Below are 12,451 nucleotides of genomic sequence, written 5' to 3'. Positions count from 1 at the left end.
GAAACCTCTGGGACAGCTATAAAAGGCCCAACATAAGAATCATTGGTTTGCCAGAGAGCGAGGAAGATGAACTAGAACTTGAAAAATTGAGTGAAAATATAATAAAGGAGAACTTCCCAGACTTGGGGAAGGAAATAGCCTTACAGGTCCAGGAAGCACAGAGAGTTCCAAAAATACTGGACCCAGGGAGAACCACTCCAAGACACATTATAATCAAAATGTCAAAAATTAAAGATAAAGAGAGAATCTTAAAAGCAGCAAGAGAGAAGAAAAGAATTATGTACAAACGGGTCCCAATTAGACTATCAGCTGACTTCTCAAGGGAGACCCTGCAGGCAAGAAGGGACTGGCAAGAAATATTCAAAGTAATGAAAATCCAAAACCTACAACCACGAATGCTCTATCCAGCGAAATTGTCATTCAGAATAGAAGGACAGAGAAAGTGTTTCCAGGACAAAATAAAACTGAAAGAGTTCATTAGATCCAAACCACTGTTATATGAGATGTTAAAGGGACTGGTTTAGAAAAAGGAGGATCAAGACAATGAAATCCAAAATGAAAACTGCATCACAAGAAACAACAGAAGCTAGGGAATTGAAACAAAGGCAAACTAAACAGGCAACGAGAGTGGAAAAAGAACTATAGGTACGGGGAACATATTGGGGGGAGGTCAACAGGGAGGGGGAATGGGGAGAGGGAGGGAGATGATATAGGAATTAAGGATCATGGTAGGAGGGAATGGAATAGACAGAGAGAGGTTGAGAAGAACTGTATGCACAACTAATGGACATGATCTAAAAGGGGGGGACAACTGGAGGGAGGGGGGCCACCGGGTGGAGGGGAGCAGAGGGAAGGGAAATTGGCACAAATGTAATATTATAATCAATAAAACACATTAAAAAAAAAAAAAAAAAAAAACAGATACCAGGTGGAGCAAATCCTCAGGTTTGCAAAAGAGATTCATGACCCTTTTACCTGCCGTTAGACCTACTATTTGCAGATGTGAGCCAAAACATCCGCAGAGCTCAGGCTGACCTCACCCAGGATGCTCAACTTGCTGGAGCCAAACGAAATACTCCTAGTTGCATTTGGAAAATCTCACTAAACACCCATCACAAATCTATCAACTCTCTTTCTGCTGCTTTCAAACCAGCTTCCTTTCCTGTGCTTGTGCAGGATGCAGGGGAAGAGGTGTGACATGGATAAAAGCATGCTGTGCTGTAAAGAGCAAGTGCATGTTAATTCTAGATGACACAATTTTGATAGCCACATCAACAAATGCAAAAGAAACAGGTATCTGGCCCTGACCATTGTGGCTCAGTTGGTTGGAGTGTGGTCCATAGACTGAAAGGTCATGGGTTCAATACCCAGTCAGGGCACACATGAGAAAGCAACTAATCCATGTTTCTTTCTCACATAGATGTCTGTCTGTCTGTCTCTCTCTCTCTTTGTCTCTCTCTCCTTCCCACTCCTCTCTCTAAAAGCAATGAAAAAATGTCCTCAGGTGAGGATGAAATAAATAAATAAAATAAAAATTAAAAATAGCAATTACTCTTCTTTAAATTAAAAAGAAACAGATGTCTGAAACTAACATGTCCAAACCGAGCCCACTGCCTTCCTCCTCACACTGCCTCCTCCTCCTTGTCCACCGGCTCAATGAGCCACACCACAGGCCACCTGTCAGCCACACCTAAACCAGGACATTATTCTAGACTCCTCCTTCCTCTCCCATCACCCCTACCCCCATAGTAATCAATGCCACTTCCTCAGTATTTCTTGAATCCATCGCTTTCTCTCTAACCCTTCCTCCTAGCAGGTCTCCCCAGATCCCCTCTGTCCCCACTGCTCTGCTCTCTGCACTGCAATCAGAGCTGATCAAAGTGTAATCTGACCGTGCCCCTCAAGGTAAAAGTATTCAGCGTCTTACCATCACCTCTCTCCAGTGTGGCTTTCACACTTCTTTTAGTCACAAAACCCCTTTGCTCAAGGTGAAATCTTATTTAAGGGATGCCACATGTAAAACTAGAAATTATAAGTCACTCTGTCTAAGGTAAAGGGGCAATCTCAGAGCCCAGATTCGATGCCTCCATCTCCACTCCTACAAGGAATTCCTTGGGAAGATGTAAGGACACGCCTGCTTTTCAGTGTATCAGAACAGTAACAGGAAGAGAGTGGCATTTTCACTCTTGCTCCTGAATTAGTAACAGAGCAGGAAGAGGCAAACAGTAGGCACCTACACTTTAGAGAAGACCACAAACAACTAGGCTAGCACTCCCACCCAGGCCCTGCTGCTACCACTCCGCCCCTCTGAGGGCAAGACACAAGTGTATACACATGTCAAAACTTACCAAATTGTGCATTTTAAATACATGCAGTTATTCCTATGTCAATTATACCTTAATAAAGCTTTAAAAGGGGATGGGCAATGAGTTATCAGTAGTGTCATGTTCACAGAGAAATGCTGCCTTCGAACACTGCAAAGCAGTAAGCAGTTCTCTTCTAGGAGTGAGGAGGGGTGTCTGCAGGATGGGGAGACTGGCTATACACCTGTTGAGCTGAAAATCACCGTGCAGTTACCTCAGTGGAAGGAGAGGAGGTAGTCCTTTAGAAAATTTCACATAAATACCCTAGATTTAGAAACAGATATGACCTCAGACATGAGTTCCTGCCTGTTCTCACAGGCTGGCTGGAGCTGCCAAGCCACAAAGCAAGGAGGCGCTGCAGTGAGGTCTGCCTGGGCCTCTTTCCCCATCATCACACTCCGTTGTGGCTCACTTAGGGATTCAGGTGAAGGCATATTCTAGCATAAATTCTCAGCTGGCTCTCTCTCTCTGAGGGATCCTTAGTTGTAAACTGGGTCCCTGAACAGAACTCCAAGAAAACCAGCAGCAAAGGCCACCAGCAGCACACAGAACCAGGTGGGGTCAGAGTGAGAAGAAGACACCTTCCCTCCACTGACAACAGCCAGTCACACAAGACAGACACCACTCAGGATCCTCAGCAACAAGGAGCTAGGCCCCAAAGTTTCGAAGAGAGGAGGTATCCTTGAAGCTAACTCACACCACTCCCCACTCCCAGCCCACAGCAAACCCAAGGCTTCCCAGCTCTGGGGGGTAGGAAGAGATGAGATTTGGTTTGTGATTGGAATGTTAAACTAGCCTAGCTTATACTGGACTGGTTGTTTTTACTCCCTTTTAAAAAATTATCTCAAGCCCTGGCTGGGTGGATCAGCTGGTTAGAGCATCATCCCATACACCGAAAGGTTAAAGGGTTTGATTCTTGGTGAGGGCACATACGTAGGTTTCAGGTCAAGGCATGTAGGGGAGAGAACTGATAATGTTTCTCTTTCACATCAATGTTCCTCCCTCTCTTTCTCTCTCCCCCTTTCTCGCTTTCTAAAATCAATTAGAAGAGGGAAAAAAACATATCCTTGGGTGAAGATTAAAAAAAGAATGTCTTAAAAGATATTTCAAAAACACACAAAAGTACAGAGAATATTGTCATGAACCCCTATATCTATCACCCCTCTACAAATATTATCAAGTAATGGCCAATTTTGTTTCATCTATACTGACTTCCCAACCAACCCTGAATTATTTTGAAGGAAATTCCAGACATAATATTATTTTACCCATAAATATTTATGTTTTTGTAAAAGATATAGACTCATATTTTTAAAAATATAACCATAATAATGTCATCATAACCTAAAGAAATAAAGGGTTGAGCAAAAGTAGATTTATAGTTGTATACAAAACAGTTTATTATTCTATTGTTATTTATTAATGACTGTATTATTGATATTTTCCACATGAACAACTGTAAACCTACTTTTAACCCACCCTGTATAATAATAATTCCTTACAAATATCCAGTTAATATGCATATTTCCCCAATCATTTTATAATATGACTAAATTGAAAGTTTTCATAATCAAAAGTGGCCAGAAAATATGGAATCTGCCCAAGATGGTGCTAAGGGCAAAAATGATAACATAGTTAAAGGCAATGACTGGAAAGAATGAAACCCTACATGTGTACATTCCATTGCAGTCGGACTACTCAATAAACCAGATACTACACAACGCCCCCTAGGGACCAGCCCTGCCTGCCAGTCACCGTCACCCAACGCTTGCTTTATATGCCTTCACACCTACCACTTCCTCACTTTTTAAGACACTGTTTCATTTCTTAATGTCATTTTTTTAGCATATTTTATTGATTATGTTATTACAGTAGTCCCATTGTTTTCCCTTTGCTCCCCTCTTCCCAGGACCCCACCTCTGTCCAGCAATCCCACCCTTCTTAGTTCCTCCTCCTTCAGGTTTGGCTCCAGAAAGAAGTGCCTCTCCTCTGGGCTCCATACACCAGGAGAACTTCTCATAGGCAGGGACTGCTTTCTCTGGACCAAAAAGCTAAGAAAAGCTGAGGCAACCTTGAGTCGCGACACCCACCCCTGCCTGTCTGACTTTGACTACAACCCCCCATCCAGAATTCCTCTGGGGCCCTCTGAACAGGTCCCATCTCTTAAACACCATGTTGGCTGTTGCCCAAATCTAAAAATTATAAATTCACAATCTTGGACTACACCTCCTGGCTAGCCAAAGTTCATTTCCCAAGCCCAGTCGTCGATATTTCTTCTATCTTTTCCAGGTTGTCTATCTCCTTCTATTTCTTCTAGCCTGCTCCCCACCCCGTGGTCCTCAAGGAAAGGCTATGCTCCCATCGGAGCCTTCTGTGCTCAGCACCCTGCCTTGCCTGAGGCATCCAGATGATCTTCTGCGTTCGAAAGAAGTGGTACATGGCTGAGAAGCACTCATAGCCCCCTTTCAGGATATGGATGGGGTGACGGATGAGGTGGGCCAAGGTTCTGCCACACTCAACAGCAGCTCCGAGCACCAGTTCTAAAAGGGGAGACCAAAAAAATGAATGTTTCCTGTGTTTTCACCATTTGTCTAAAGCTCCAATGAATGGCCACTTTATTCTGAAAAGCAATTACCTAGGAAGCTGAAGGAAATGTAAATAGAGATGGGTGTTAACAATTAAAATTTAAAAGCAATTTAGCACTAAGAAAGTTAAGCTTTGTTTTTCTATAAATATATATATAATAGTTTCATATATTGTATGCCACACATTGTAGACCATATAATTCACCTACTTGTACATAGTACAGCTAGTGTACCAGACCACTACTCCCCTGCCAATGTCACACGACCAGCTGAGGTATTCACACACAGGGACGATGGGGTCAGAGATGAGGAAGGCCAGTTTCCGGAAGACAGTTAGAGACTTGGATGAAAAGCCATGAGAAAATCCCAGGACCCAGGTTATCCAGCCAAAGATGTAACAGGGTTAATGTTTTTGAAATATTAAATTCATTCATTTCTGTTCCCATTAGTCCTGGGTTCTCTATTGACATGAGGATTCTCACCCCTTGAACTGGGGCACCCACCGCTTCAAGGGAAGGGGGTGACCACCTGGTACATGGGTGTCACTACTGCCTGAGCTTAAGTTAAACTCAAGTCAAACAATTGTCTTGAAAGTTAAGCTTTGTTGAGGAAGGAGAATAGGAATCCCAAAATTCCCACAGCTTCCCTTTATAGTTAGTATAAATGTCCTGGCCCAGGAAACTCCACCCACACATATCACAAGCCCATTATGGGCATCTATAAACCATGCATTGCAAGGAAGGATGCTTTAATGTAAGGGAAATGTTGCTCATACAAGAAGAGGGCTGCCCTTTTCATGCTAAAAGGAGCTTAGAGAGAGCGTCCCAGAAGCCGAAACAAGGGAACATACTTCCTGGGTTCCTAAGAAGACACCCGACTAAAGGGGTAGAAACATTTTGGCTGGTGGGAACTGGGGGGTGTGCCAAAAACAGCTTTTGTGCCATTTCCCACTAGGGTTCTGAGATCTCCACAGCAGCAGTGGGGAGTGGTTAATCTAATGCTGGAAGCCACAGCAGGCCCAGGGATCAGGAGCACGTCAGGGGGAGGGCACAAGGCTGAGTCCCCCAGGAGCCAATGCCATGCACTGCCAAGCTGGAGGGAACCACTCATGAGTTACACTAGACACGGACATTGTGGCCGCAGACACAGCCCGTGGCCAAAGGCCCCACAGGCTTAGCTGCACCTTATCCAGAGGCCAGCAGAAAAGGACTACACAGAGACCAACACCTGCTTCTAGGATGTGATGAACGTTCCCTGTCATGCCCAGATCTCCTTGGGGGTCAGGGAGGTGGGTGCTTAACAGTGGAGAGGGGGAGGTGGTGGAGAGAGAAACCTTGAAATGATTTTTTACCCAAAAGACTCTGCATTTACCTGAAAAATATCCACTTTAAAGGAGAAAAGTTGCCTTAAGTGGGCAAGCTGTGTGCGTGTGTGGTTTTGTTTTTTATTGTGCTCCTGTCATTTCATGATTGTGGTTTCCTACCCAGTGAGAACAGGGACTCCATGGCACAGTGAGGTCACTTATAGAATTGGGAGGGGGTTACCTTTATTGACCACTGTTCCCTAGGGTTTCAGGGTCCAGCCTACAATCCCAGAATTGCAGACCAGAACCCAGCAAGACAAGCCTGGGGAAGAGGGAATAATTTTCTGGCTAAGGACCTCCTGGGAAGACTGGTTTTATTACAGGTGGAAGCCTAGTGCCACCCAGTGACCACTGGTATGAATGCCTCAGCCCATAGAACCACCTGCACATATTAGTGACTGAGCCACAACCAGCAGAGGCCCATGCCAATGGACAGGGGTGGCCAGCCAAAGTAGAGGCTGAATGGAAACTGCTGTGGAGCATCATTAAATGAGATTACAACCAACCATGTTTTAACGCTCCAGCTCAGGGCTGGAGTGACTTTGCATGCTTCTCCAACATTACTACCCAGGTCTTAGAAGACTGGACAGAGCCAAACTGCCTGGGTTTGAATCCTGGCCCCAGCACTTACTAGGTGTGGTTTTTTTAAAAAGACTACAAAAATTTTTCAAATACCTCTCTTAAAAGGTTGAGTCTAATTCTGTAAGGGTAAACTGTACTCAGTGACTTCCTTCTAATGAATAGAAAGTGGTAGAAATGACTGTGTATAAGCCCCAAGACTGGCTTTTCCCCTCTCTCTCTCTCTCTCTGTCTCTCTCTCTCTTTCTCTCTGATTACTTGTTTTTGGACTGGTGGTGGAACCAGCTGCCATGTCATAGGACATGCAAGCAGTCCTAAGGAGAGGTCTGTGTGACTAGGAACTGAGGTCTTCTGCCAACAGCCAGAATGAAACTGAGTCCTCCTGGCTACAGCCATGTGAGTGAATCATCTCAGAAGCAGATCATCCTGGCCCAGTCACACCTTCCAATGACAACAGCCCTGGCTGACATCTTGACTACAACCTAAGGAGAGACACTGTACCAGAACCTGCCAGCTAAGCTGCTCCTGAATTCTGGACCCACAGAAACTGTGAGATAATTAATGGTTGCATATCAAGCTCCTGAGTTTGGAGGTAATATTCTACATAATAATTGATAACTAATCCACTAGGTGTGGGATCTTGGGCAAGTTACTTTGCCATTATGGGATGTAATTTACCCATCTATAAAATGGGGACATTACTTATTAGGAGACAATTCTCCATGGTCTCTCACATTTCTACATGCCCTTTATTTTAGTTTAGTTTTTTAATTTTATTGTATTTTTTCCCTTACCATTTATCCCCCTTACACTCTCTTCCACCCCCACCCTGAGGCAGAGGTGCCTCCAACACCTTAGGCTCAGTTGGAAACTGCTCTGTCCAGCAGAGGTTTCACGACTATGGCAGAACAAATCTATCCAGGACACTGTATTATGTCTGGGGAGAAGGAAAGTGGCTGCTCTTCTACAGGAGAACAGCAATCAGACCTCCATTCCTCATGCTTTTTATTGAGAAGGGTATGCATGGGAGATACAAGGTCAAAATTTATGAATCATCAATAGCTTTTAGGCACTGGGATTACAGTTAACAGTAACAGATTACAAGTACCAGTACAGAGGGCACAGTGACCAGTCTGTGTCAGGGTCTATTGAACATCTTGACGCCACACTGGCATTAGGTGCAAGGTTTCATACATTCCTTGCTAGAGACTATTTATATTACATTAAGAGATAAGAAAAGCAGAGCAAGTTCTAAAGCATAACAAGCATTCTTTAAATCCAATTCCCACGGAAACCCTCTGAGTGGCTTTCGGTTATGTTGCCCATGCAGCCTTATGTTGAGACTTAAAGACAAGCACAGCCGGGGGGGTGGCAAGTCAGGTTCACGGCCGGGGCTACAATTCCCTAAACCACAAGGAGCGGTTCCTACACCACCCATCACCCCACTCCCCACAATCACCACACTGTTGACCACATCCATGAGTCCATTCTCTTTTTTGCTCAATCCCTCCACCCCTAACCCCCTACCCCAGAGCAATCAGCTTGCTCTCTATCTATGAATCTATCTCTATTTTGCTTGTTAATTCATTTGCTGCTCGGTTTGTTCTTTTTTTCTACTTTGTTATCCAAATCGCTGATTCAATCCTCTGCTTCATCTAACCTACTGTATACTCCTTCCAGTGTATTGTTTATTTCAGACATTGCATTATTTAGTTCTGATTGGTCCTTTTTACAGTTTCTATGTCTTTTTTCATGCTGTTGAACATTCTTTTAATTATTACCCTAATATCTATAGCTGATAAATTGCCTCCATTTCACTTAGTACTTCTGGAGTATTCTCTTATTGTTTCATTTGGGGCCTGTTTCTTTGTCTTCCCATTTTGGCTGCTTCTTTCTGTTTATATGTATTAGGTATATCTGCAAAGACTCTGGTTCAGTCCTATGTTGGATACTGCTTATGACTGGCCCTGGGCAACCGGTTTGGAGCTATCAGGGATCCACTGCTTCTGGCTCCCTCTGCTGGGCCTGGGCATGTGCAGAAAGAACCAGGATGTGCACCAAGGCTAATCACTGAGATAGCATCCAGCTGTACTCAGCAGCCTGGCTTAAGCTCACAGGGTGGGGCAAGAGGGATTCCTATGGGTGAGGCTATTGTTTTTCCTCAGGCTGATGCCACTTTGAGGGGAGTGTTCTGCCTGAGAAAGGTGGCTTCTGCAATATGGGAAATGACTCAGCACAGGAAAACTGATGGCTCCCTTCAGCTCTCTCCCCAGAACCACCAGCCCCAGATTCTCCTCACATTCCTCTAGTCCACTCTGCCCTCCTTCTGCCAGAGCCCTGGGTGAGTGGCTGCAAATGAAATTTTGTGAGTTGGCCCTTTAAGAGTCTCTCTGCGTCTCCAGCCATCTCTCTCTGGCAGGTGGAAACCCTGCTGCTTTTCACAGCCAGGTGTTATTTGGGTTCCTTCCCCAGTTCTGGCGCTCTAGGCTAAGGAGCCCAGCTTGGGGTTTAGACCCCACACTTCTCAGGTGGAACTCCCTCTCTGCTGCTGAAATATTCCTCCAGAACTTCAGCTGTCACCAATGGGAGCCCAGCCACCCTTCCCATGCCTCCGCACTTCCTACCAGTCTCAACGTGGTGATATGGTTTCTTCGGTAACTCATTGGCTATGAGACTCCACAGCAAGTTAGAGTTATTCAGGGTGACTTTTCCATAATTTAATCATAACTCCAGTTTGGTTCTGGGAGGAGGTTAATGTAGTTTCCACCTACTCTGCTGCCATCTTGGATCTCTCTACATGTCCCTTAAATGAGGCACTGGCTTTTCAAGGATATTTTTATAACCAACAGCCTTGGAAGACAGAGACAGTTTTATCCTCCAGAGCCAAGGATGAGCAGGCTTTCTGCCCATTATAAAAGATTTAGGTCCCCTAAGCTCAGAGTTCTTCTCCTACAATACAATGCACTGCGTGGATAGGTGTACTTGGCCCTCTTCATGTCCCCCTATGAGAACTGTGGCTTGGGGCACCAGTGCAGGAAAATGATGAGATTCTGGTTACTTTTATTGCTCTGAGTAATAAAGCCCTTTGTTTCCGGCCCAGGAGTCTCATGTCTTCAACCAACACCTCTGAAATGGTGGCAGGCTCAGTTGTCATCTTGCAAGGAAGGAAAAACTCCCAGACCCTTCCCAGTTCTTCATATTGCCATCTTCATAGGGATGTTCTGCAGACTGCATGAGTTAACCCAGGTAGAGCACTTGGTATGGTTCTTGGCATGTGGCAAAAGTGTTCAATAACTGTTAACTATTATTCTTGTAGCTAGTATAAAAGCCTACCTTTTCCTCTGTTGTCAGAGTTGTTGTCATCATCATCATCATCATCTTTCCGGATTGCCTCCAGGGAGCTGGTGTTGTTATCATAGACTACACAGTACTTTACACACTCCAGATCCACAGACTCTGGGATGAGATATTCATTTTCCTTCTAAAGAAACCACAAGAGAAGCCTGTTGCAGATGGGTTCAATTGAGCAAATATTCCCTGCACACCAGCCCTGGGAGGAATTGGAGGTAGGACTATGCCTGTTTTCCTGACTACGCATGAGCACTGAACCACTGAAAGTTGACCGGAGAATCTACTAAATTCCAAGGATCTTCCCATACCCACATTCTCTAATGTGAAAAGCTGACCACAGCTAACTGGACCAGAAATAAGTGCATGGCCAAAGAACAGTTGGCCTACTGACCCATCAACTGAACTAATGCACCCTCTTTCTGGGGGCAAGTGGTTACCCTTAGGGGCCAAAACCAAAATTCTCTATAAGAGGGCAGTAAGCAGAAGACTTGAATAAGCAGAAGTCATAAGCAAGCAGATAATTAGGCCAACTGTAAGCTCAAATGTAAGCTCTGTGAGAGTGGGAATATTTGTCCTTTTAGATTTACTGATGTATCCTGAACTCCTAGAACACTGCCTGGCATGTTAGACCATAAAAATGGTTAAAGGAAGGAATGGGCAAACAGGTCCATGAGGTCATGAAGAGTAGTCAGGAAGTGGTGCAGTAATCATCATGGTGGACCGCAGGGACACAAACAACGGGTACCTTCTGCCAAGAAGGGAATGAGCTCTCGCAGAACCAGCCTTGCCTAGGATCCCACAGGGTGTTCCAGAGCTCCAGAAGGCCTGGCTGGGCAGCAGCTGAGAGGTTAGCCCTCATTTGTTCTCAATGCTTCCCAAAAGCCCCCACTACTCAGGGGAGCCTGAGCTTAACTCTGTCCCTTGCAACCTGCCTGGCTGACATAGAAGCCCTGACAGAGGGCCTATAGGTGGGATAGGACAAGTGCATATCTACTCCACCACAAGGCAGGAAGGTAAGGCCCATTCACGTACAGGCCAGGGAAGTTCTCTGGGACTCGAAGAGGAGAAATTGTATTCTTCTAAAGGAATTAGCAGACACATGGTGCTCAGAGGGTGAGCAGGATTTAGACAGGTGATAATAAATAAAGGGGGCTTCTGGATGTGGAAAAGAACGTGAGCAAAGGGAAAGGTATAGGAACAGTCCATGGAGGCTGGAGTATGTGGGAGAGCAGGGAGAGATATGGCTAGACATTTGTTTATTCAATAAACATTTGTTCAGGACCTACTTTGTACTTACACTGTGCTCAGTTTGGGAATACAGAGTTTTGGGGTTTTTGTTTGTTTGTTTGTTTGTTTTTCTTAAAGGAAATGACTGAGTTGGTCTGGAGGACTCCAAAAGGCACACAGGAAGGGCAGGAGGCATCTCAGGTGAGACTGCAAAGGCAAGTGGAAATTCTCCAAATGGACAAAGGCTGGGGGTGTGTCTGAGGCAGAAGGAACAGCTTCCAGTCATTCACTTTAGTCACCAGATAGATACCCACCAGATGTCAGGGACCAGACAGAGCATCCAGGATACGAGGAGCAAAGCACACACACCCCTGTGCTCAGAGACAGCAGTGTGTTCAGGGCGCCACATGGACTCTATTTCCTAGAACTTTAGAGACCACTGCTTGTAAGATGCACTACCAATTTAACAACAATTGCAATCAGGAGTGCACATAAAAAGAGGTATTTGTTGGCATATAACAATAGTTCAGGCAGGGCATGGAGCAACTGGTCCCTGGAAAAACCTGAACCAGAGCTCTAAAGCCCAGAGCTCCCTCTCAGGCACTGCTCCTCTGCTTCCCCTGCACACTGTCATCTCCTTCTCAGACAACTTTTCCAGAGGTCCAAGTCATGACCACCAGCAAAGCTCGGACTCCCATTCTCCAAACGGCACCACAAGAATCAAAAGAGCTGCCTTCTTTAATTCCAATTCTGATTGTTCAGTGTTCATCCTTAGCTGATGTGTGGCCAGCATCTGTATACTATTTTAGGGAGCACCACTAGACCCCCAAGGTTTGAACTGTGAGGGGAGAAGTTCCCCCTCAAAAAGGGGGGAGGGGTGCCAGGCAGAAAATAACAAATGTCCACCTCATGCACTTTGGGGAAAAAGACAGTACCACACTAAAAGTGCAAATCAATTGTAGGATATATTCCAATTTCAGAAA

At 45.0% G+C, this 12,451-nt stretch overlaps 1 protein-coding gene across 3 annotated transcripts in view; it reads right to left on the bottom strand.

Moving 5' to 3' along the window:
* Positions 1-12,451, bottom strand: part of STYXL1 (serine/threonine/tyrosine interacting like 1) — an 82,376-nt gene that overhangs the window by 28,590 nt on the left and 41,335 nt on the right. For 2 of the 3 annotated variants that reach the window (XM_090276860.1, XM_090276862.1), the window contains 2 exons: positions 10,224-10,371; positions 4,758-4,903 (listed from right to left, as the gene is read on the bottom strand). In XM_090276860.1, the coding sequence (XP_090132986.1) occupies positions 4,758-4,903; positions 10,224-10,371 (294 nt within the window). The remainder of the gene's footprint in view (positions 1-4,757; positions 4,904-10,223; positions 10,372-12,451) is intronic. The other variant, XM_090276861.1, reaches the window with a different exon arrangement.

Source organism: Furipterus horrens, unplaced genomic scaffold (assembly GCF_987537825.1).
Source record: "Furipterus horrens unplaced genomic scaffold, mFurHor1.1.pri manual_scaffold_5, whole genome shotgun sequence".
NCBI lineage: Eukaryota > Metazoa > Chordata > Mammalia > Chiroptera > Furipteridae > Furipterus > Furipterus horrens.
This window is presented reverse-complemented; position numbering and strand designations above follow the sequence as displayed.